Raw genomic sequence first — 26,515 nt, forward strand, 5'->3', positions numbered from 1 at the left:
GAACCTGGCTCTGAGATTTGACCTGTGAACTTAAAAAACTCACAAACTTTACATGTATTTGAAATATTGAACATAGAGAATGAAAGAGGACATTAAAAGAAGCACTTTATTGGGTATTTTTAGGGGTAGGGTGACTATATTTTTCTTGAAAAGTGCTCCGTAATATAGGTATATAGGTACTAGAAAATTTGCGGTTCCCTGATAATGAAAAATTTTGCGATTTACCGATTTAAAAAAATTTCGCAGTAATTTAATTTCGTGGATTGGTGATTTTGTAGATTTTCGCAGGGACTTAATTTCGCGGTTTTTACCTAAAACCGCGAAATTTTCTTTCCGCGAAAATTTCTTCTCTTAAGGTAACATAATACAAAATCATTTTAAAAGAAACAATAAAGAAATTGTCAAAAGTAAAGGTTACCTTTTCTTTTTTAGGTAGAATTTACGAATACAAGTGTCCAAAGTGTCCGGTTTATATTCGCGACAAGCTACATCGTCACATGGAGCTTGAACACAATAAAGGTAAAGATGAGGCGATCACCAACGAACATAAAATGATTTCGACAAAGATGCGGGTGATCTTTTTGTGGTGCCAAGACAATAAACACGGCGCACCGTTGCCACTCCCTTGTGAGTTATGCCACGTTTGGCACAAACGGTTAGACCACCATTTAAATGATGTCCATGGAAAAGGTTAGCTATTTGCTATGCTTTTAATTCAAAAATGTTCGACAGGGAAAAAGTTCATCACCTACAAGACATGTTTAATCTCTTTGCCTTGATCAAATTTTCAGCTAGTAATCACAGCACTATTTAAGTGTTAAAAGCCTAATAAGTCAGCCCCAGTGACACTTCAAATCGGTTCGATGATTTTTTTCCATCATCAGCCGCCGTAGCCTGGAGATCCATGCTATGATTTCTTATTCTATATACTGATGGCGAAATATATAGCATGGTATGGGCTGACAGTTTGAATTTCCCATATCCTAATAACGGTTGAAAACACAGCCAATCAAATCCTGTTATTGTTTCACTGGTCACGCTTTCTTAAAGAAAGCGCAACTTCCGAAATTTGGTTTTTATTTTAGTTAGTGAGGACAGCGCTAAATTCGAATTTCCCACTGTAATTTTTGTGAGGCCAAAATCAGACTCACAGCTCTGACCCGTCAAGTATTCATCAGATTTAAAAAAAATACGCAGACGGGTTCCTGTCTGCAGCCGCCGATGATTTGGATATAAGTTTTAATTCCGATTTCGGATTAATCTCGAGAAACGGGTTACCGGGATAACTTAGCGCGCGAAATTAATTGTTTCTTGGTAAGATAGAAAAGAAGAAAACATAACATAAAAAGACGCGATTTTCGATAATTAATAAATAAATAAACATTGCATAGTTAATAGATAAAGTAATAAAGTTTTTTTTCCGGCTGACTTTCCAGTGCAGATGGTTTATTGAAAAGTTGTTTTGATAAGTTAGTTTTTTCAAGGAATATTGTCACTTTTAAACCATCTTTTATGTTGTAAAATCCCGATTCGGGAAAGTTTATGCAGGCGAAAATATCTTTCCCTCGAAATCGCAAAAGGAAATTTTGTAAATTTATTGATTTTTGGATCTCGCAAAAGTTTCTGTTTGCTAAAGTTTGTACGCCCAAAGTATTGCCCCTACGTCAAAAATGCTTATATTTTCAATTCTTTTGTTTCACAGATGTATCTCGCGATCAAAAGTTCAAAATCATGAGTGAAATGAGAACCAAGTACTGGCATAAAGACGATGAGAGTGACGAAGAAGATATTGGTGAAAACATTCAGAATCAGTTTGTGGCAAGATCGAGAAACCACAAGCTCGATAACCTTCCTTCGTCATCAACCACTCACCCTCTTCCCTCAGATTTCATTCCCCCGAATGCAACCAGAATCACTCCTGCGATGGCTAAGGATTTCAATATCAGTCTTGAGGATTATTTCACCATCGTATACTTTGATGTAGACCACCTTTTGAAGGCATTTGAAAATGATTTGATGTCCGGCAACCTGGGGGAATCGTCAGCGAAAAACCACTCCACTAACGTTAAAGTAATATGGAAATCGCTGACACCGAACATGGAAATGCTCCCAGTGAACCCTCTTGGGAACCTCCACCTCTTAAAACATGCCTATCAATTGCCACAGAAACAGGTCATGGGGACAACCGAGGGGGTTCAGCCGGGGACTCTTCGTGCCCGTTACACATCTCTGTGCCATTTTTTAAACTTTTTACGGGACAACCAAATCTTTGCCGGTTTAAGTCGTCACGGCCTTCATTTATTGGAGGATCAGATAAACTCTTTCAACAAAAAGTTGAACCCTTCGATAAAACAACGAAAGATTGACGTTCGCCGTGAGAAGGTTCGAAATTTATTACTTCCACGGCATTTTATCAAATATGGTAGAAGTAAACATGTACAGAGAATAATAAAACTGACAAAATCTAAACAGTTCATTCAGAAGGGCAAGGCCATTCAATTCAGGGATCATTTGATAACAACTATGGTGATACAGAATGGTCTTCGTCCTTCAAATATCATTGATTTGACAATCAAGGACATCGAAGAAGCGGCGGAAGTAAAAGGTTACGAGGGTCACAAAGTTGTGACCAACTCAAATTACAAAACCTCGACGATATATGGTGAAAAATTTATCGTTATTTCCCATAAAACGTTTGAGGAAATTGAATTTTACATTAAAGAACTTCGTCAGAAAATTAACTTCAAAAAATCATCAAAACTATTTCTACCAAATTCTGGAAAGAAACAGATGTCCTCTACCAACGTTTCATCGTCACTTTCAACAGCCTTTAAGCGTGCAAAAGTTCTGACCCCGCAAGAGAAACAACGGGTATGTTGTACCAGGATCCGATGCGGAATTGCAACGTACGCTTGCAATGAAGGCGGCATGGAAATGTCATACTTTGCCAAGCATTTCATGAAGAATCGCGAGGAGACTACTGGTCTTCATTATAATTTGCTGTCAAATCGAAGGTAAGAATATTAATGGATTTTTTTCACCTACATTTTCATCCTAAACAATACTTTAGAAAATTCGTGGAAATCAATGAAATACAACTATCAGAAATAAATTTTTGGGAAATTTATGCTGAAAGCTTTTTTTGTCAGGAAAGTATGAAAACCTAAATTGTGCCAAGTGTGCACGACAGGATGATTTTCAAATTTTGAAAAATCTTTGCGTGTGAGCGTTTGTTTAGCATGAGGGTGTGTTCAATATTAAGACTGTATTGACCTTGGCCAACGCACAGACATCGCAAGATCTGTCTGTACTCTAGGCACGGTCAATATTTTCACGTATTGACCTTCAAAATAGTTAATATTAAGCAGATATTCAATGGGTAAAAGTTGGTTATTGAGGGTTGATCACCGAGGGTTAATAAATCCAATAACCAACGAAAACCTATTGAATATATGTTTTATTATATACCTAGAGGCAAAAACAAAACATTAATTATGTCAATAGTCCAACGTTTCACTTTATAAAACACTCCCATAATCGAACGTTCGAATGTTTTTCTTTTTTAATGATTAATTAATCTTAATTACTTCGAGTCATAAAATTTGTTCATGAAATTGACAATCGATTTATTTCAATGAATTTCTTTGATAACAACAAGAGCGATAAAAAAATCAAACTTTGAACGAAAAATTTGTAAAAAAAATTCTACCGTGGTATAATAGCCATGGTATATCAGGAATTATTCAATGGCTGTTTTTGCCTACAGGTATATAATAATAAGCAGATATTCAATAGGTAAAAGTTGGTTATTGAGATTTATTAACCCGAGGTGATGTAATATTCAACGAGGCGAAGCCGAGTTGAATATGCATCACCGAGGGTTAATAAATCTAATAACCAACGAAAACCTATTGAATATATGTTTTATTATATACCTAAGGGAGTGGTCAGAAAGTATCTACTAGGGGGGAGTGGAGGATATTTTGAAAAATCCCAAAATACTTTCGAACCCCCTCCCCTAGCCTGGAAAAAAATTTCGAGCCCCCCCTCATAAGGCCCAATATTTTTTCGCACCCCCCCCCCCCCACTAGAAAAATTTTTACGCAAAAAAAAAATTCATACAGATGCGGTACAAAGAGTATTATTTGTTTGTATGACAGTTTTTTATGTCAAAATTAGGTAAGGGAGATAGTTTAGCCCTGTAAAGTTGAGTATAGTCCTTTAGGAGATCTACCATTTTGATTGACGTTTACACCACGGGATTTTTTCCGTCGATTTCCATGGTTACGACGGAATTTCTCTGAAGTAAACAAAAGAAAAAAACCCTGTGGTGTAAACGTCAATCAAAATGGTAGATCTCCTATAGGAAAAGTCCAGGGTTAAAATAAGAATCAACGAGTTATTTTCTCTGAGTTTCCCAAAGTTTTGGGAGAAAATTACGGCTTATTTTCCCTGATACATAATCTCCCTACATTACAAAGGCATTACTCAATTACTCAAAATATCCTGAGGAGCCACCATGGTTGGCCCCGAAGGGAGAAAATTTTGAAGATCAGGTACTCGAGACCCTAAAATACAAGCTATTCTGTTGTTAAAAGGAGTCTGAAAAATAAAATTCTCAGAGTTTGAAATTTCCCTATAAACCTATATTTTCAGGTTTTCCAGGGTCTGTCAAAGTTCTGTGTATATAATTTATAAGATATTAGTAGAGACTAAGGAGGCACAACCATGGTTTGCGCCGACGGGAGAAAATGTCGATGTTTTTCACCACCATTTTAGCTAAAAGACACTTTGTTTTGACAAATTTATTTCTAAAAAGTACTTTTTCAAACCACTCTGATGAGCTGTGAAAGCCACTAATCTACTTCCCTCATTTAGCTCAATGCTACAAACCAAAAGGGCAAGGCGAATATGCCCAAATAATGTTAGTATGACATGTACATATATCAAATAAAATAAAGGCCGAAAAATTTTTGAAATCTTGAAACGTAAAACTATGAAATTAGACTTCCTACATTTTCTCTTGGGTTGCCCAAAAGATTTGGAACCCCCCCCCTTAAACCCTTCAAAAAAAATTTGAACCCCCCCCCCTAAACCCTCGAAAAAATTTTGGAACCCCCCCTAGAATCCTCCACCCCCCCCTAATAGATACTTTCTGACCACTCCCTAAGGTAAAAACAAAACATTAATTATGTTAATAGTAATTAAGAAAATCATTAAAAATAAAAAATAACATTCGAACGTTCGATTATGGGAGTGTTTTAAGTGAAACGTTCGAATGTTTTTAGTTTTTTTTCAATGATTTTCTTAATTACTTTGAATCATAAAATTTGTTCATGAAATTGACAATAGATTTATTTTAATGAATTTCTTTAATACAACAAGAGCGACAAAAAAAATCAAACTTTGAAAGCAAAATTTGAAAAAAAAATTCTACCGTGGTATAATAGCCATGGTATATCAGGAATTATTCAATGGCTGTTTCCCGGGGGGGTACTACCCTTGTCGACCGACGGGGGTGCTCCGCTGACGTTCGAAAAATGGACCCTACGTGGGACTCGAATTTTGCGAAAAAAGTGACCCTGAATGGGACTGAAATTCCAAAATTTTCTCAAATTTTCTACTTTTTCCCCAAATTTTCCAAAAATAGGCACCCTACGAGGGACTGATTTTTCTATTTTGGTGTTTTTGCGACCCTACCTGGGACTCGTGGAGGTCAAAAAAGGTACCCTGACCAGCGGAGCATTCCCGTAACCCATCTTGCCCTAGTACCCCCCCCCCCCCCGGGGGCTGTTTTTGCCTACAGGTATATAATAATATGATATGTACAACACCATCTACAAATAAATTCAAACAAAAGATTTTGAATTTTTGAATCTGCACCATTAATATTTTTATGATGAGAGCCAAGAATGACACATATTGGACTTGACTGTCTTGACTTTACAGTAATGTGAATTTTTTTGCAGACGCTTTGTTAGAACGGTCTTTTAATCGAGGTAGAAGTTTGAAAATTTCTGGTTTCAACATTCAGTTTTTTATAGTACATAGTATGCTTTTTGCATCTTTTTCGCAGCTTTAGTAGACATTATAACGGCTCATGCATAATTATAAATCCATTTTGATGTGTTTGCCTTTACAGGGACAGTGCGTCCATGAGATATTGAATAAAAAAGTATTCCCTACGATGAGTATCAAAGTTTGTAAAGCGCACTGTAAAAGCTCCTGTTTTCATTTCTCTAATATTTTATCTTTATTATGTTGATCTACTTTAGACACGCCTTAAACATCGCCATGCGCCTTTACGATTCTTTTTCTGGTGAACAACAAGAAAGTGAGATCCAAGATAAGCTGGCAGAAGAAATCAAAAAATCCTCAGAATCAATTAAATCTGTTGACCATGTAATCAAATGGCTGAAGGATACGAATCCAGATATGGAAAAAGCTGAGGTCAAAAATTTTGAAGACATTCTCAAAGAACTTGTCCAGACCAATACGTCTTCATTTTATGCAAATAAGGTTAGGAAGTGACAATTTTTTGAGTGCATTTGAAATGCTAACTTGAGAGAAGGAATCACCTTTTCTGGTACAGTATCAAGGGGGCGCAAAAAGATCAAACCAAAAGGACTAACTGCATTTTGCCAATATTGAAAATGGACAACCACCATACTAAGTGTCATGGGTGTACATGTAATAAAGTCTATTCACGATAAGTGTGCACTCTTTTTTCTTTTACCTATAACTTTTGAAGGAATCCTTCAATCTTTATAAATTTGGTATCATTGGAAAGATATTAGTGAGTGGAAAAATTTGAAATAAAAAAATCTTTATAAAAATTCTAAGAATTAAGATGAAAGTGAAGAAGAAAAAAATGAAAATCTTGTAGAAAAGTGCTACAACTTTCACTGGAGAGATTCTTTGATCTTAGGAGGTCATCACTGTGAAGAATTTTAATTAAGATATTTATTCAATATAAAGTTATGATACAAAGCTTTTAAAACTTTCTTGTACAAAGTTAATAAGTGATTGACCCCAAAAAACAGCAAAAAACTGCAGAAAACACCGGTTTTGGACGTCAATCAGCTTATAACTTTGTTTAATATCTTTTGACTGAATGATTATTTTTGAGAATTTCTTCACTTCAGTGAAAATGATAGTTATAGCACTTTTCTACAAGATCTTCATTTTTTTCTTCTTCATTTTCATCTTCATTTTTATAAACTTTTTAAAGATTTTTTTATTTCAAATTGTTCCACTCACTAATATCTTTCCAATGATACCAAATTTATAAAGATTGAAGAATTCCTTCAAAAGTAATAGGTAAAAGAAAAAAGAGTGCACACTTATCGTGAATAGACTTCAATTACATGTACACACCCATCATTATAGAATCATCGTAGATTTGAGAATTCATCACAATTTGCATTATCATCAAGCTTCTAAGAATACACCCCTGTCTCAGTGATCCAGTGAAGTTTTGAAATCCACCGGGGTGGCTATGAAGAAAAAGAAAATTCACCGGGTTTGAATTTCAGATCTCAAAAACTCACTGGGGTGAGAATTTTTCGCTCGATTTCCACCGGGGTAGGAAACGATTTTTAATTTCAAAGAATTGCCGAGTCTCTCCTGGTCCTCTAATTTACACGATTTTCGACCGAGGTAAGACAATAAAATTTCCAAGTTTTGACCAGGGTAGAGAATTTCAATAAATTTTGACCGGGTTAATCAATATCCCACTGGGGTGATGACTGATACAGGGGTGTAAGAATTGAAGAAAAGTCCCAAATGTATTACACAATATTTCACATTTTAAAATAGACGAACGGCGAAGAAGACGGTGATAAAGATAGTGGATGCAACTCAACAATTTCAAGTTCGCCTAAGGTATGGAATAATTTATTAACAACAGGAAAACAGTTTCTCTGTCCATAGTGAATTTTTCATATTTGCCACATACAAAACATAAACTTAAAATTAAGGCTAAAAATCGACCCTTACAGTGCAAGAAATAAGCTTTATGGTGCAATCTTTCGAAATTTTTTGATACACAGAATTTGCTGTTAAATGCCAAGCATTTTTGGTGTATTAACTGCATTTTACCAATTTTGAAAATGGACCATCATAATACCGTTCATGTACTAACATAAATTATTTGAAATTTTAAACCCTTACAGTGCACGTCCTCTCTCGTCGACCCTTACAGTTCACTTTCAAAAGCCTGAAAAACCTAGGCTAAAGGGCTGCACATACGGTATATCACTTACCTTGAGTGCCTTCATCTCCCCAAAGAAACTTCTGCCTGATGTAGCAAACAGAACTATGGCATGTTATACATTTTCTGTTAGGTCAACTTTTCCTAAATTTGAAATGAATGAATGAACGAAAAAACATTTTGAAAATGATTTAAAAAGTAGTGGCTTTTGTCCAATTTTTCATCCCAACTTTACATAGAAAACTTTCAATACATCAATTTAAAGTCTGTCCAGATATAATTGGCAGTGGAAACAAGAATGCCTGTAACTTTTGATAGTCAAATATAATTTCGTAAATTCTTTTTGCTTGTTTTATAGAATCAAAAGCGCTATATTTGAATGTATTTTTGGTTGAAAAATTCGCGAATTTTAGCGGTTAGATTTGCGATTGTAAAAATTGAGCTTTTTTTCTACTTATGCTATAACGTTCATTTTTACACCAGTGGTAGTTCAGCCTTAGGTTAAGATTTTTTTTAAATTTCAAGGCGAACAGAAAAGTCCTTCGGAAGATATGGGACCCGAAATACCCCTTGGTAACACTTTTCTGTGAAATATCGTATCTCCAACTTATTACTAAAAGCTAACGATCTGCCCGTAGAACAACAAATTAAATTGGTCTCGCCTTAAGGTAAAAATAATAAAAATACCTTTAGTGGATTAATTTCGGCGGGGACTAAATTTGGCCATTTTCGAGAAATTCACCAAACTAAAATCCCACCAAAATTTTCAACATTGATCATTTGCCAGATTAAATTCCCGCCAAATTTTACTTAAAAAGATACTTTTATGAAAAATTGCCCTTTTTTCGTATATCTTTTTTTGTGTCTCCAATTTCACGGATTGCCAAATTAAATCACCACCAAAATCGCATTTTGTTCACTCGCGAAATTAAATCCACGCCAAAATTACTCCACTATTTGCTATTTGCTATTGTGTATGTACCCCTTTTAATTTTTGTGAGCAGAAATTTCGCAAAATTTGGCACCTTTAATGAAAGTTAAAGTTTAAAGAAATCTTTTATCTTATATTATCTGAGCTAAATTAATAACTTAAGCAGTGTAAATAAATTAAAGTGTGATTTTATGCAGAAAAGAAATTTGCGGTTGAGCATTGGCCTAATTTTTCTATACACTTATTTTATTTTCTTAAGGGAACTATTTTTTGCGGGAACTAATTTTTGCGGTTTGCATTTTGAAATTTTTTACGGGAACTTAATTTTGTGGATTTTTCACTTGAAAGGAAAGTAGAGCCGTTCTGCGAATTATTCGACCTTTGTTTTTCACATTTGAAATTTTTTGCGGGAACTTAATTTTTCGGTTTGCGCCTAAATCCGCGAAAACCGAGAGATTTAGTTCCCGTAAAAATTAATTCCCTTAAGGTAGATTTATCTCCGTAAAATACATAGTAATTTTAATATTGTTACTAGAAGATCAACGTGGAAGATGATGATACAGATAGTGCATACAATTCTACAATTTCAGGACCGTCTACAACATCTACAGTATGTAGTTAAAATTTATTCAGGATAGTGTGCACTGATTTTTGTTTTGCTTGTCATTTCCTACCGAATGGCTCAATTTCAATAAACCTTACCTATACCTTTATCGAGGAATAAAATTGAAAATTAACAAAAAACAGTGAGTCTATGATAATAAGATTGGGCAAAGATGTTCCTCATAAAAGTAAAAAAGTTCAGCGCTTCAAAAGATTCCTTCGTGGAGCCAAGAATTTATTATAGACACTGGATAAACAACGAGCTAAATTCATTGATTTCTCATGTTCTAGCCTTGTCCGCAATGACATTATTGTTCACTCTCCTTCCTTCATTAAACGATTTTTCGTAAAGTTTTAATCTTTTTGTTCATCTTAACACAGTCATTTCAATTCCCAAATGAAAATTAAGTTTTCCTTAGAGGGGCGAATGTATCAAAATAATTGCTACTTATGTGTCGTTATGACGTTTCAAGTCGTAAGAAAGATACGAAAAACATGCTATGTATAAAAAATCGAATGTTGACGCCAGAAATTTTCAAACTTTAGCCTCAATAAGACCACCGATCCACCAAGAGCCTTCCTTTAAAATGTTTTCATATCACGGTGAAGCCAAGACACTATGTCAATCCTAGCTCTTCTCAGAAAGATGTTAGAAAGATATTGCCAACTTAAAATTCTGTGTCATTTTAGGCCTTTTGTTTGATTTTTCTTGTCTGATGATGTTTTTGTCACACCAGTTTTAATACATGTATCTGTTAAGTATTTTAGCATTTATTTCAAAATTTTTGGTGAGTAAAAGTAAAAAAAGATAAAGATAGAGGCCTTTTTAGAATGAGATTATTAATCATTTTTCAAAATCAGAGAACTTCGAGCCGCCATGACAGTTGTCCTTTGCGGACAAAGCTAGATCCTCGATTGTTTTCTTAAACAAAAAAAAGACAATGCTTCGCTCTCCACGGTTTTATACGTTGTTTATCCAGTGTCTATATTAAATTCATGGTGGAGCTATTGACAAGCTTTTTGTATACTAATTTTGATTTTGAATTTTCCAAGGTTTCACAGCAATTTTCTCGGAATTAGTTGTTTAGAAATCTAGTTACGAGTTTTCGCCCTGAGTGTTCAAAAAGTTTTGCAGTGTCTTCGGTTTTAGTGTCTTTTGAATTAAATATGTTTCAATGTTGTAGATTCAAACTGCTTTCAAAGAAAAAGACAAACAACAGGGATACAAAGCACGTGACTTTGAGCAGGTAAAAACTTTTCTTATTTGAGACAAAATCTCTTTTTCGTAATACAGTCAGACACTGTGCCGACGTTCGGAGAGTAGTCTTTAACCGTTTTTTAATTTCGATTTTATTTAAGCATCGTCGTGAGAAAAAGTACTGCACTCCGAAAAAACAAAACGACGAACAAAACAGACGCGTGAAACTAAATGCACTGCTTGTTACAGTAAGTTGTTTCGTTAGAAGAACCTTTGCTTGGAGGTTCGACTTTCCTTTTGTATTACACTCAGTGCCCCGTTGGAAGGTTTCCCCTAAAGTCTGTTCCAGAAAAATTGGCAATCCGTATTTTTTCAAACATTGCTCTTGAGGGAAGAAAGATATAAACAAAAGTAATACCTCGTTGTAAAGATAATTTTGAGCAGGTTTGTTGTGAGTTTCGTAGAATTTTCTAAAAATTTGAAAATGAAGATGAAAGATGAAGATTTTTCTACTGGGCTAAAAGCTTTTATTAGGCATATACTCTTCCGGAACTTTGAACCCCACTGACTTCAAATATGTAGTTTTTATGTCTCTTTTGGGGCAGAAGTTACAGCCCTCCGAAAAAAAGTCTAAATGCATTGGCGATAATTTGCTAAAAATGATCGAAGTGCACCTATTGCAAGGTGTAATAATTTTTTACCCAAAAGAGATATGAAAAATCTGAATACATATTTGAAATTAGCGGGGTTCATAGTTTGAGAAAAATATATGATAAAAGGTTTTGGCCCATTAGAAAAATTCCCCTTTTTTTCATCTTAATTTTCAAATCTTATGAAAATTCCTCAAAGCTTACATTAAGCCGCTCAAATATATCTTTTCAACAAGGTTTTACTTGAAGTTATATCTTGTTTGGCTCAAGAGCAATGTTTAAAAAATTACGCCAATTACTGCCAATTCTTTGGAACAGACTTTGAGGATGAAAATTTCGCGTAATAAGGATAGAAAATCTTTTTTTTTTCAGCTAAAAAAGCCAGTAGAATGGTTTTGTAGAGCTATTTTTTCCATTCAATTTCCCATGGGGATATAATCATAGGGCAACACTTGAAAATTTAGAGCGTTTTTACCACCGGGGGCGATTGTTTGGCGAGTTTTACGAGTGGGGCGGGGTCCCAACGGGTCTATCACGAAGGAATATTTTCGTTTCATTGAAGGACAAGGTATCGTTTACCCTTTTTATCTTAAAGACAGGGTAACACGATAAAAACACGGAATTTTTTTTCACAGCCTAAGAGGAAAGGAGAGTTTACCAAAGAAACTTTGCGAGCTATAGGAAGATCCTGCGAAGAATTTATCTTTAATGGGAACATTATACAAGATGATGTTATGGAAAAGGTCGGAAAAGAACCATCTTTGGCAAAATTTACTTTCCCCAAGCTACGGTCAAAAATTGCTTACTTACGCTTGCAGCTGATGAAGGAAGGAGGTATTACTAAGTTTATTGTGTGGTTCTTTTTGGCATTCACATACCTTAAGTGGATTAGTTTTCGCGTGGATTTTATTTCGCGAATCGAGAATCTAAAATTTTCGCGTGGACAAAATTTCGCAAATCGGCTTCTTTTTCACCTAACTTCTTTCATTTTCCTAGCGTTTTTTTTTTTCAAAAATCCTGATTTAAATTTTTCGCAAGGACTAAATTTCGCGAAAACGGCCAAAATTCGCAAAAATCGCGAAAATCAATCCACACGAAATCAATCCACTTAAGTTAGGAAATAAAAATAATAATTCTTATTTTCTTTCACATTCTTTAACGAATAGTCTAATTTCGATAAGCTTAGTATCGTTGAAAACATATTTCCGAGCACTATAAAGAAATTTTCAAACTTTTTGTAAAATTTGAAGATTAAAACCAAAGAAAAATATTAACTTTTTATCCTTTTTTACTTGGGCAGAAACTTTTGCAGGCAGAAAGTTTCGCAAAGTCAAAAACTTTTAGCGAATTTAAGTTTCGCGAATTATGTCTTTGGCTAAAATTTTACGGATAAAACTTTCGCGAATTCACACAGAATTTACTTTCTTGGTAACAAAAACTCGCAAAAAACGCGAAAGTTTCTGCCTTTAAAGTATATTTATTAACTTCATTCGTGGTACTTTAAACCTTTGAGCTTTGCTGATTATTTTCAAAGCTTAATTTCATTATAGCCTCTATAAATTTTAAACTTTTTGCTGTTTAACCTTAATTTTCACATGCCATTTTTTCTTTAGTAATTCTCGCTGGTCAGACAAATTCAAAGAACAAGGTATCTTCCCTTTAGTTTTTATTTTAATACTCTTTGTGTATAAACTTTCACGGGTCGAATTTCAGTCATGTTAAAAAAGGGAGAATTTTACCCACATTATAATAAAATTACCCCTTGTCTTTTTTGCCATTCTATAAGTATTTCCAATTTTTTGTATTGCTATGCAGTGTGGCTCAACGGATAGCGCGCTGGGTTTCTGATCAGAAATTCTTTCATTTGGTGGGTTCGAACCCTGGTTGGGTCGATATTTCAAGGTTTAAGATAAGTTTAAGATACTCCCGCCCGTCGATGATACTCCCGACCGTCAAGATGAGGTACTCCCGCCCGTCGATGATACTCCCGTCCATGAACGGAAAAAAAGATTTGTTGTGGAACATCTGAAAAACTTGCAAATCAAAACAAAATTTTTTGAGCGTTTAAAGTAAGTATCATTGATGTGAAAAATTCAAGAATTCAAGAAGTATTTGTCATTTTTAAGTTAATCTTTGTCTAAAATTGTTATTTTAACTTTTTTATCCGTGAAAGTCTATATCCACGAAGAATATTTTTCCTAGAATTCACAAAAGTAAACGTCGTAAATTTCGCGATTTTTCGACCCTGCGAAGTTTTCTGTTCTCTTAAGTTTGTACGTCGAAAGTTGCAGGGGGGGGTTGACATTTTAAGAAATACTTCAACCGGAATATTTTTTAAACATGCTCTCTTATTAAACTGAAATAGCACTCTGTGCCAGAGCCTGTCTGCAAGAAAGGTATGCTTACATACTTTGCTTATATACGAGCCAAAGCCACAATACAAGGGCATTTTTTTTAAATCACACTTTGATGCAGTGCCAATAAAATCGTCGTTACCGTTAGAAAGTCTGTAATTGTAACAGTTTAATAATAATTGCTTTATATGCGCATATATATTCTTTTTAACCTGAATATTAGGGGTTAAATTGAAGGAGAATTCGAAATATAAGGGGGGTTTGAATAAAGAATTTGTTTCGTCTCCCTAAGACCCATACTTATTTTCCTGTGTTTTTTTGTTGGAGAATATGTTAAAGGTTGAAAAACTTTTCGAAAATAAATAAGCGGGTGGGGACGGATATTGGGCTTTTCCAGAAAAAAAACCGTGCACCCCCTGTTGAGGAGGTCCAACCTTTTGTGACCTACCCCCTTGGAATTCCAGGCAATTTTAGGATCATACCCCTCTGGAATTCCGAATTTTTACAAATTTTCAATCATTACCCCCTTGGAATTCCGCTTATTTTTGACGGATTTTCGTCTACCCTTATGGAATTCCACTACATTTCAAACCTTACCCCCCTTGGAACGGAAATGGACCTCCTCAAAGGGGGGGGAGTTATTTTTCTGGAAAAGCCCATTCGAGTACGAGTACGTGTTACATCCCATGTGATACACACAGTATTGTTTCAACGTTCATCTAACGTTATATGGACGTCACGGACAAAAACTTTGAAACAATGTTGTGTGCCAGCTGGGATTGTTTTAATTAGTATTAATATATGTAAAAAATAAAGTAGAAAAGCATGCCGTCGTGCTACGGTATGAGGTCACGGCTAAAACATCATTAAATAACAACCTGGCTTGTACCAATTTTTCAATTTAAAAAAATTCTTTCCATGTGAAGGTTTGTTACGTCAAGGCGATTTTCTTGTCCATCAGAAAACCCAGAAACAGTTTGTTTAAAGGGGGGGGTTTCATGGTTGGCGGAGGAGCGGAATCGGCCCTTTTTTCGGACGGAGTGGCGGAATTTGGCGAAAATTTAGACGGAATTACGGAAATTGGGTACTCTGACGGAGACGGAAAATTAGACAATTTTAGTGCGGAAAAACGGAATTTAGCAAAAAAATTTGCGGAATTTCGGAATTGGTAAAAGATATTCAAAATTTGCGGAATTTTCGACAAAAATATTGAATTTCAAAGGAATTTTCGGTGACGGAATTTTGGTTCAATTTAAGACGGTTTGACGGAAATTGGAGAAAAAATTGACGGAATTGCGGAATCGGGTACCCCCTGAACCCCCCCCCTTTAAAGAACAAAGGAGAACTTTAGAAGCTTTCATTGTTTACAAAAGTGTGTCAATCCAGTCACTATAGAAAGAATCAAAGACGAAGAGTAAATATTACCATATTAATGTCTAGCAGACTGTATCAGTATAGGTACATGTTCACTTTTGACGAATTCCCCAGAAACCTCCAAGTGTACCAATTGAAATGAATTTCTTCCAAAAGAAATCTTCTACATGATTCCCAAGTAATTACTAAACTATTAATTATGGTAATGTTACTTGAATGGAATCGAAATAATAGACAGATCTTTATGTTATGATTCTCTATCGCTGACACTTTTTTAAGAGCATAAATGACTTTTTTTGAGTTGTATTTTCAACGACGCGAATAAAAATATCAAGTTTGAGCTTCAACTGGATTGTCGTCATGGTTACTTTTCTTTGCGTTGTTTGCGCGCTGAATAAAATCAGGATTGGTCCTCACAGGTCGATATATGATTCAGCATGTGACTTTCACGGTACTTTATAAGCACACACAATTTCAGACCCAATTTGTAGACAAAAAGTCGCTGAAGAATTTCGGAGGAAAGTATTAAGCAATAGAGTTCACCTTGAATAAAATATTAATCGGAAAATATTGTCATTTTGATGAAGGATTGCCAAGTTTACAGGCCCTATTTTAGTCCGAATATTTGCTTACACCAATGTCAGAAACAATGAATCTCCTCTCATTTTATTACCAACACTTAATCCATTATTTCATCCATTACCAACACAACATTAACAACAAAAGAGCTCCTTAAAATGCACGATATATGAGATCAGCCGAATACAGTATGGTTCAACCTTAGATCGAGTGTGTAATACAACGGCATAGAACACTTAAAATTAAAAGTTTGAGTTATTTAAATAATTAAATATCTCCCGTTTTCCAAAAGGGAAATATTTGTTAAAACGGGCTTTCTCCATAATAATAATTTCCAGTGTCAAAACGCCTTCCGTACGCCCTGACTGACGCCCGTTTTAGGGCCTAAAGAAAGTCTACTTTATAAGAATCAAATCAATATCTCTTGATTGAAGGCAATATGCCTTTCGGTAATTAGTTCTTACAAAGTAAACAAAGGATGGCGAAAAAGATGAGCATATTTATTTTTATTATAAGCATCTACTTTATAAGAATCAAATCAATAACTCTTGATTGAAGGCAACATGCCTTCCGGTAATTAGTTCTAACGAAGTAAACAAAGGATGGCGAAAAAGATGAGCATATTTATTTTTATTATAAGCATCTATTTTATAAGAATCAAATCAATAACTCTTGATTGAAGGCAACATGCCTTTCGGTAATTAGTTCTTACAAAGTAAACAAATGATGGATAAAAAGATGAGCATATTTATTTTTATTATAAGTGTCTACTTTATAAGAATCAAATCAATAACTCTTGATTGAAGGCAATATGCCTTTCGGTAATTAGTTCTTACAAAGTAAACAAACGATGGCGAAAAAGATGAGCATATTTATTTTTATTATAAGCATCTACTTTATAAGAATCAAATCAATAACTCTTGATTGAAGGCAATATATCTTTCGGAAATTAGTTATTAGAAAGTAAACAAAGGATGGCAAAAAAGATGAGCATATTTACCTTTATCATAAGCATCTACTTTATAAGAATCAAATCAATAACTCTTGATTGAAGGCAATATGCCTTTCGGTAATTAGTTATTAGAAAGTAAACAAAGGATGGCAAAAAAGATGAGCATATTTATCCTTATTATAAGCATTTTCTTTATAAGAATCAAATCAATAACTCTTGATTGAAGGCAATATGCCTTTCGGTAATTAGTTCTTACAAAGTAAACAAAGGATGGCGAAAAAGATGAGCATATTTGATTTTATTATAAGCATCTACTTTATAAGAATCAAGTCAATAACTCTAGATTGAAGGCAATATATCTTTCGGTTATTAGTTATTAAAACGTAAACAAAGGATGGCGAAAAAGATGAGCATATTTATTTTTATTATAAGCATCTACTTTATAAGAATCAAATCAATAGCTCTTGATTGAAGGCAATGTATCTTTCGGTAATTAAGTCTTACAAAGTAAACAAAGTATGGCGAAAAAGATGAGCATATTTATTTTTATTATAAGTGTCTACTTTATAAGAATCAAATAAATTTCAGAATTTTTGGCGTTTTCACTGTGATAATATGTGAGCGATAACTTCTCTTTTTGAGATGTGAGCGACGGTCTATCCCATGTCATCTCAAAAGTAAAGTTGAAACCAAGCTTTCTTCCTCCAACTTAAATTTTATCGATAAAACGAATTTAAAATCTACACATGCGTAATTTTGCTTACTTAAGCTTGGTTCCCACTGGGCGATAGAAAGGGTTATTTCGATAGGAAGCTCTGCGGGGCATTCTTAGCGACAGCTACTTGCTAGTATATGTCACTAATGACCTTCATTTTTAAGGAAATATTTATTCGCATTTTTGCGAATCTTGTTTAATTTCAGAAAACGACGAAAAAAGAATCTTTTACAAGTAAAACTGAGAGTGAAAGTGAAAGCGACGACGATGAAGACGAAGACGAAGAGGAAGAGGAATATGAAGAGGATGACAGCGATAATAATGATGAAGAAGAGAGTACTGACGATGAAGATTTTGACTCGAACGATGAATACAGTGATGATCATTCTAGCTCAAGTGTATGCAAATTCTTTTTCTATCTTATAATAAAAATTAACCTGCTTCAAAGAAGTATTTTACTGCTTATTCTGAGATGAGCTCTGAAGTTCGGGACAATTTTCAACATCTGGAATATTTAGATTACGGAATTTCGCCAGTCCGCGTCGAGGATTTTGCAGCGGGAGGTCTGGACCCCAGCCCTGGTTTTGGGGGATTGTCGAGTTAAACTGTAATTCTTTTCAGTTTTAACGAGTAAGAACAGTTGAACCTGGCTGGGGATGCGGCACATTAAAGACCAACTATCATTCCTCTCCGATGGGAAATTGGCCCGATACCTTTAGAGCTTTAGCGTAGGCGGCCGCCAATCCGCCATCGGAATATCAGATAAAGATTTACTATGCGCGTAAGAAAATTATATCCATCTGTTATCAGGTTAGAGAAGACTCACACTATGCATACAGGCGACTTCCGGAACTTCCTTTTGTTAAATCATGAACATATAAACGACTGGACATGTATACTTTTGAATCTCTTTTATCAAACAATAATTTTTCTGTGGCTTAAAAAAAGACATGTCAAAGTTGGAGGTTATTATAAGAATACATGTTTTTTATAAGCATAACGTTTATAAGCATACCGAGACCTGGATTTGGTGAAAAAATAAGCATATCATAAGCATATCAGTGAGCTTTGGCCATTGGCCATTGGTCAGGTTGTGTACTTGGGAATCATTTTTCTTTTCAATTTTAAATAAACCTTGGAAAAATTGGAAAAATTCAGCGAATAAAGTGTTTGCTATTTTTGCACTCAATTTGGTGACATAAAAAGACACACTTAGTATTTTTTATCAAGAATCAACAGAAAAAATCAATCTCATTTGAGCTTGATTCCAAAATATAGCTAAGCATAACTGAGCCTGTTTTCCAAAAAAAGTATGCTTATCGAAAAAACATGTATCATAGTATGTATAAAAAATTATTCGACACATTTGAGGATCATGCCTTTTATCCTTTTATGTAAGTAAAAGAGTTGAAAAGAGTTGAGGTTTTTGTCGGAGTTTTGTTGTTAGTATTCCCCGGAAGGGGCCGTCCATATAGTACGTACGCAAAAATTTTCCAAAAATATGATACCCCCTTGTACGCAGAGAACAATAGAATTGATGTCATTTAAACAATAGATGTACGCTTTTGCTAAACCCTCCTCCCCCCTTCACTGCGTACGTACTATATGGATGGCCCTGAAGAATATCATCAAAATCAATTATTTCATTTTATGATTCTAACGTGGCGGCAACGAAGCTAGCATAGCTTTCTGCAAACATACAAAAGAGATGGATGTCCAGTCGTTTATATGTTCATGGTTAAACGAATGAACAATATGTTTATAGTTACATGCTTCAAAAAACATTCCAGCTCAACTGAATCTAAATAATACAATTTTAAATTACAGGAGAAAGCTGAAATCACACCTAGAAAAGCGAGACCTATGGTATGGATTCTATTTTGTTGTTCAGCATTAGGTCTGACATGCCCAAGCCTTTTTTCCTTAAAATTTGCTATAAATTTTTTTTCACACAAAACTTTTGTAAAATTTCTTATTTTCAAGCCAAAAAAACCCCTCATTTATAGCTTTAATTATATTACACCGCACTTTTATGTTGAACGTCGGGTAAAATCTAAGCCTATTGAGAAAGCAAAGGTCAAATATAAGTCAAATAATCTCATACTTAACTTTTTACAACCGTTCGTAGTACAAAGGTAGAGAGAGCATTTAACTACGGTGTGCAATATCGTGGGTTCTATCCCCGACTGGGTCAAACCAAAGACTTCGTAATTAGTACAAGATGGTACTTGATGCCTCTCTGCTCGATGCTCAGTAATTAAAATAGAAGGATCAAGGATGAGTGGAGCAACCCAGGGAGAAAAAGTGGCGCCCTCCCTTTATCTCCGGGTGGACAAGCTATCTAAATAGGAGCCTTCGGGTCGGCTCTGACTGCGGGCGCAGACTTACTTACTTAATTACTTACTTAACGTTTACTTTCTATCAGTCTAACCATGATGTCACAGTACCTAAACGATCGCAAGATACCGAAAGTGAGCTAAAGGTTAGTATTTAGGGGTGCTAATTTTATAAACCCCTGTTTCAATGACCCCTTTAAAGGATAAAATCAAAAGTAGCATTTTAGATTCTATTATTTACAGGGAAAATATTCCAGCGGAGATGGCCAACGGGTGGCCAACTTCAACACTTCTCCAGTCGGATAAGAATTAAGTGTAGTTTACCAATGGGGATAAAATTCATGGTTTATTACTTTATGATCCAGGAAGGTTTTGGCTAATTTTTCCAGTCATCTCTGAGAAACGAAGAGAGGTTTATGAAAAGCATAAAAAAGCCAGTCCTTTCAATGTATTTATTTCCCAGAAATTTTGCCGATTTTCTCCCATTTTCCTGTCTAAAAAACAGAAACTTTTAATTGTGAAGATCAAGTTGACGTTAAAATTTAACAAGAAAAACTCAAAAATATGTTTTAAGTTCAAGTTAAAGATAATTTACAGTACACCTTAAGTGGATTAATTTTTGCATGGACTTTTTGTAGGGAATCGAGAATTTAAAATTTTCGCGTGGGCAAAATTTAGCGATTCGGCCTTTTATCTACTTCCTTTCATCTTCCTAGGAATTTTTGCAAAAGTCCTGATTTTAAATTTTCGCAAGGACTTTTTAATTTCTCGAAAACCGCCAAAATTCGCGAAAATTAATCCACGCGAAATTTAATCTACTTAAGTAAGTTTATATGAGAAAAAGAAATTGAATTTGTGCTGCCTTATTGGAAGAAAGTTTGGCAGATTTGGCGGATTTTCGCCGCCAAATTAAGTCCCCGCAAAAATTAATTTTTTGGGCCATCCGCCAAATTAAATTCCCACCAAAATTTCTTTCTTTAAGGTAATTTATGTCACTAGCATTTTGAAAATCCCTGGCAATTTGTAGTTAAATACTCATATCTTTGCAATGACGAGATATTGTAGTCTATTTCTTTATTTGCTTTGAACAATTTTACTACATATATTTTGTTGGGGTCCTTGAATTATTGTATTTTACTTCATACTTCCCAGGTCAATTGTAAGAAAGTAGCAAAGGTTCTGGTGTCCAATCTGTCTGTATCCTCGGTAAGTTTCTTACATGGCTTTTTAAAGGGCTTATTTCTTGATAGCGATGAACAATATTTTCTTCTTCACGTTAATGCAGTAGAGTGGATCTGCAGAATGTCTCATTTTCACCCAGTTTAATCTAGAGTTCTTTTACTTAGGTTATGAAACATTGCAAAGACTCATTCCAGCTTGATGCCAAGGTATTTGATCAATTTCTCAATGTATTTCTATTCACATAAATTCTGTTCTGCTTCTTTCCGGACAAACTGTAGTTTAACCTCTCTATGTCCCCTTTCCAGGAAGTTAGCATCTTATAATATCTTTTTAGAACTTTATTTCATTGCAAATTTCCCATTGGAATATCTTTTGATATAATAATGCTATGGACTTGAAATTTTAACATTAGTTTTATATGAGTAGGACAAAGCATTTCCATTCCATTTTTATCTTAAATATATCATTTTGCAACTTTTTACTACAGAGAAGCCTACGTAAAAGAAACAGACAAACCCAAGAAGAAATTGCAAAGGAAAACTGTCTACAGGATTTCGATCCATCCGGATTTCGTGAAGTAAAAATTGGACCTCCGATCAACGGTATGTATATTGGATACAGATTAATCATAAATGTTCATTATCTATACTGGGTTTAGGCTCATATGATGTGGAAGAGGGTTTGATTACTTCTTCTTAAAAATACTTCCCTTACTGGGATATCCTTTCATAGCACCATCTTTCAAGGAAAATGCCGACCCACACCAAGTTCTCCATAATTTTCAATGAATATATTGTGTCCGAAATTCAACCTATGATCATTAGGTATAAATCATGATTTCTAAAGCATTGATAATTATTTTACACAGGATATGGAGTATTCGCAGAAAAACCTTTCTCAATAAATGACTACCTTTTATGCTATCGTGGAGACCTTTTAGATGAAGAAGAAGGTGACCGAAGAGAGAAAAGTCATAAAGCAGAAAATCTGGGGAGTTTCATCTTTCATTTTGAACATATTGTTAAAGGAAAGAAAACAAGACTATGGTAAATATGAAAAAATTTAAATTTCGTAAATTTGCGGATGACAGGGTAAATCTGTTCTAATTTTATGCAACTTTGATAAATAAACCTTAGGGGTTATTTCGGCAAAATACGAAAAAATTAAATTTTGGTGAGAACTTATTTCGGCGAGTGAGCAAAATATTTAATTTTAGCGAGAAATAATTTTGGCGACTTATGTCTAAACTCGCCGAATTCGCCAAAATTCGCGCCAAAACAAGTTTTTAAAGGTTTTATTTTTACATAAATGTTCCCGTTTCATATAAGACACATGTCTTATATCAGACAGACCAGATACTATATTGTGTTCGATTTCGTGCTAAAAATAAACAAACAATTGTTTTTCTTTTCCAACTTTGCTCGACATCTGTTTCAATTCAATGTGAAAAAGATATCAACTTATTTAAAAACAAAGCCCTTAATGTAATTTTAGTTCCGCGAAAAGCAATTTTTATCAAAAATCTAGAAAAAATACCTTAAGGGGATTAATTTTCAGCGAGTTTCGCAAGGATTTCCGATAATTGGCGAAAATTTTAAAACCTGGATTTTTGCTTAATACCCTAGTTATTTGCCGAAACCCCTAGGAAAATGAAAGAAATTCGTTCAAAAAAGGGCCGATTCGTGAAAATACCTCCCGCGAAAATTAAATTATTCTTGAAAAAAATCGCGAAATTTAATCCTCTTAAGCTATTGCAAATTTTTTTTCAACAAAGTTTGTGTCAACATTTAAAATTAGTTCCACGAAAATAAACAACTTTTACAATGCATTTAGACAGAAACTATTTTTTACCAAAAAGGGAGTATGACAGGATATCGTCCTAAGTAGACTTAAAATTGGCTTCATCATTGTTTTGTTGATAAAAAAGAAAAACATTCTTGCTGAAAATGCAAGAGAAAAATTGCTTCCCTTTTTTAGCACTTAAATCTCGAAGTCAAATCGATTCTCTTATTTTCAGTATTGATGCAACGAAATCCGACGGATTGTGTAGACTTGTAAACGATTCTCCGCACAAACACGCAAATTGTAAAATGATTAAGGTATATTTCTTCCTTTCCTTTAACAAGGTGTAGTGTATATATACTATAAAACCAACATCGAAAAAAATCGTATCCCCTATGTTGAGGAGGTCGTTTTCCGGAAAGGTGGCCCTCTGGATTTTGTTTTGATTTTTCAGGACCACCCTGGATTTTTATTTCTATTTTTCAGGACCCACCCTGGATTTTTTTATGATTTTTCAAGACTCCTTTTTGGATTTTGTCTCTTTTTTGGGTCTCCCCTGGATTTTTACATTCAGAAAACTAGACCCCCTGTATTTTTTGGTTTTCCCGACCCCTCTGGAGGTCACACCTCAACATAGGGGATACAGAATATTTCTGGAATAGCCCATTGTTTAATTTGGAGTAACCAGGCAAAGTTAAGTATGGTGAATTTCGGCTCGAATTTTATAAAGAATATAGCTAACCTTGTTAAATATTCTTTAGGTGGAGGTCAAAGAGGAAGAACACAGACCCTACCTGTGTCTATTTGCTTATAAGAATATCGAGCCAGGAGAAGAGCTGAGATATGATTACGGAAATACACAAAACAACAAGTTGTCCTGGCGAACAGAGGTTTGAAAATATACTTTTACATGTTTGATTTAACAATAGGATTGTAATTGAAAAATAAAAACTCTCGCTAGTAGCTTATCAAAATATGGAATTTTCCAGAAAACACCACTTTTACATTAGATTTTTCGTGATTTTGGGACATTTCATAATATTAAAACTAGTACGCGCGAAAATTAATACCTTGTGTTTTAAGTGAGGAGAAAACTGAATTTAGGTTATCCCGCCCGTAGCGCTAGACTTTAGATAATTACAAGTGAAACCATTTATCTTCCATAAAAAATGCGCAGCCTGCGTGCCCGACCGCTTGGTTTTCGCACAAACGCCGGATTAAAAATAAGATCTACTGCTCGATTTTGAAAAAAATGTTCCACTTGAAAACAAAGAAAACACTAGATGTCAAAAATGCGGCGCGCATCTTAAAGGCTTCACTTTTTATTGCCTGGGAAAGGTTGAATATTCGCTTCTAGCCCTTTGGGCTTTTACTTACATGTTTTTTTTATAAGCATATAAAAATCCGAAAACAGGCTCAGAGATGCTTAGGTCGAGAGCTCAATAAGGCTGAAAAAATGCTTGAGGGATGCTTATATCTTAACCATTCTTAACATAAATTTTTCGAGGATGCTTACAAAAGATAGTAAATCAGGCTGAAAGTAGATGTACTACAAAGTAGCTGTACTACAAAGTAACTAATACTTTTTTTCGTAGGCTCGAGGTAATGCTTAGCATATGCTTGATTTTTCCCATATCCGAGCCCAGATATGCTTATAAGTGCAATGCTTATAAAAAAACATGTAATTGGTGAAAGCCTAAATATTATCTCCTTTTTCAGACCAAAGAACAAAGCATAAAACCTTTCAGGATTGAAGATGTCGAGGCCCAGGTAAGAAGTAATTAGCTTTTTAAGTTCATGGCTCACTTGTTCTTTATAGGCACCGCTTCTAATGGTGATTAAACTAGATTGCCACTTTTTCTACCCATCAGTACCCATGCTCGAAGTACAATTCATAATTACGTACAAATTTTTTGAAAAAATAGTCAGTGTTAAATGAATGAAATTATAATGGAAAGGCCGTTTTCAGCAGTAAAAGAGCAAAAATTGTCAAAATATTTACGTTCTCTACATGAATTTATTCATTATTCATCGTAAAAATAAGTTCCATTAAAGGTAATTCCCAAGCAGGGCTGAAATTTTGTTTTATTTCTCTTAAAGATAAAGAACATCGATGATGACGTTATCCCGCCAACACCAGATAAAAAACGAAAAAAGGTATCTTTAAATAAATTAACGTTTACAGCACTACTTCTACCAATTCATAGGGTGTTTTTCCACTGACGGCTTAAGCTAACAAGATTAACGAAACTTGTAAGAAAATGATGAATAGCCCAAAACTATTCATACTCTCGGGTACCTAATAGTCGGGGGGGGGTGGAATAAGCAGGGGGTTGGAAAAAATCTCAAAATTTAAGTGGGGGGGGGGGGGGTTGGAATAAGAATGTCCTGGGTGGAAAATTTTCGAAAAATTAATTAGCGGGGGGGGGACGGCTATTAGGTACCCGAGAGTATTCATTATATGCACCATTGCAATGTCTTCCACGGACCCAACAGCTGATTGGTTGCAAGTGACGTATTGACTGTGTATACGAAACATAGTTTGGGCTATTCATCGCTTTATTAAAAGTTTCATTATTCCTGTTAGTTTAAGCCGTAAATGGAAAAGCACCCATAGAAACAGTCCTTGTAATATCAGCTTTAAAATTCATTACCTTAAACATTTCCCATTGTGCATAGCACTAAATCAACACATCAATGTCCCGTCACTTATTGCTATTTTTTCTTTTGCGTCGTAATTTATGCATGAATAATCAGGTATAGTATAAATTATCGATCTGGCCAGATGGGGTGGTTTCTATCTGCTTTTTTATATAAAAAACTCACGAAGCTGACGAAAAATGATCAAAAACGCAAAGAAAAAGGAGAAAAATGCCCGTTGTAACGAATTTTCCCGCCGAGAAGAAATATCTAAAAAGACCGTATATAGAATCCATCCATGTTTGGCTACTTGATTTCTCATGCATAAATTATGCAGAAGAAAGACAAAAATAAATGACTGTTAAGTTAATGATATTCAGATAGTGCTATGAACTATGAGGCGCTTTATGTTGCAAAACTATATCATGTTGGCTTTCAATAAATTAGCTTTCGCTTCGATCAAAATGAAATTCTCGCTCAGTAATGGAATACTTTTTCGCTTAGATAAACTCACTTTGTTTCGCATAGATAAACTCAATTTTTTCGCTTAGATAAACTCACTTTTTTTCGCTTAGATAAACTCATTTTTTAGATAAACTCATTTTTTTCGCTTAAATAAAAGTCAACTTTCTTGCTTTGATAAACTCACCTTTTCCGCAAACTCACGTCTATATTTGAAAGCCTTAAAATGACGTCACAGCCAGGTAGGACGTGGAGCATAGAATCGGCAAGGAAGTCAAGTAGCCGGACGGTCTATCGACCGTAGTTCACCAACCACTAGTCCGTTATGCTTCATATTTGGACCACACCTTCATTGGGTGTGGCCCGACCCAATCCGGGTGTTCCAGACTTTTTGGACCCCTCCGGAACTCCCCGGTAAACCTCCGGAACTCGCAACTTTCTGAACTCTTGGGGGCTTCTGCAAGGCCCCCAAGACTTGTTATAATAAATTCAAAAAGTGGAAAAGAAGTCCGGGTCTAAAGACTGGCGATTTGGGGGCATTATAC

The 26,515-nt window shown here is 34.8% G+C and overlaps 2 protein-coding genes across 2 annotated transcripts in view; both read left to right on the forward strand.

Annotated features, from left to right (window-relative positions):
• Positions 1-2,741, forward strand: part of LOC136799398 (uncharacterized) — a 25,550-nt gene extending 22,809 nt beyond the window's left edge. The window contains exons 8-10 of the mRNA XM_067056111.1: positions 433-690; positions 1,703-2,614; positions 2,734-2,741. Coding sequence (XP_066912212.1) covers positions 433-690; positions 1,703-2,614; positions 2,734-2,741 — 1,178 coding nt within the window. The remainder of the gene's footprint in view (positions 1-432; positions 691-1,702; positions 2,615-2,733) is intronic.
• The window catches only part of LOC136799400 (uncharacterized), a 26,422-nt gene continuing 2,568 nt past the window's right edge, over positions 2,662-26,515 (forward strand). Inside the window, exons 1-19 of the mRNA XM_067056112.1 lie at positions 2,662-3,014; positions 6,276-6,519; positions 7,819-7,884; positions 9,679-9,753; positions 10,931-10,993; positions 11,106-11,192; positions 12,230-12,428; positions 13,208-13,242; positions 17,775-17,966; positions 19,396-19,434; positions 19,994-20,050; positions 21,057-21,110; positions 21,251-21,292; positions 21,574-21,688; positions 21,955-22,132; positions 23,104-23,185; positions 23,630-23,758; positions 24,588-24,638; positions 24,969-25,025. Coding sequence (XP_066912213.1) covers positions 2,791-3,014; positions 6,276-6,519; positions 7,819-7,884; positions 9,679-9,753; positions 10,931-10,993; positions 11,106-11,192; positions 12,230-12,428; positions 13,208-13,242; positions 17,775-17,966; positions 19,396-19,434; positions 19,994-20,050; positions 21,057-21,110; positions 21,251-21,292; positions 21,574-21,688; positions 21,955-22,132; positions 23,104-23,185; positions 23,630-23,758; positions 24,588-24,638; positions 24,969-25,025 — 1,989 coding nt within the window. The 5' untranslated portion in view covers positions 2,662-2,790. The remainder of the gene's footprint in view (positions 3,015-6,275; positions 6,520-7,818; positions 7,885-9,678; positions 9,754-10,930; positions 10,994-11,105; positions 11,193-12,229; positions 12,429-13,207; positions 13,243-17,774; positions 17,967-19,395; positions 19,435-19,993; positions 20,051-21,056; positions 21,111-21,250; positions 21,293-21,573; positions 21,689-21,954; positions 22,133-23,103; positions 23,186-23,629; positions 23,759-24,587; positions 24,639-24,968; positions 25,026-26,515) is intronic.

The sequence above is a fragment of the Clytia hemisphaerica genome, unplaced genomic scaffold (genome assembly GCF_902728285.1).
Source record: "Clytia hemisphaerica strain Z4C2 unplaced genomic scaffold, Clytia hemisphaerica genome assembly, whole genome shotgun sequence".
Classification (NCBI taxonomy): Eukaryota; Metazoa; Cnidaria; class Hydrozoa; order Leptothecata; family Clytiidae; genus Clytia; species Clytia hemisphaerica.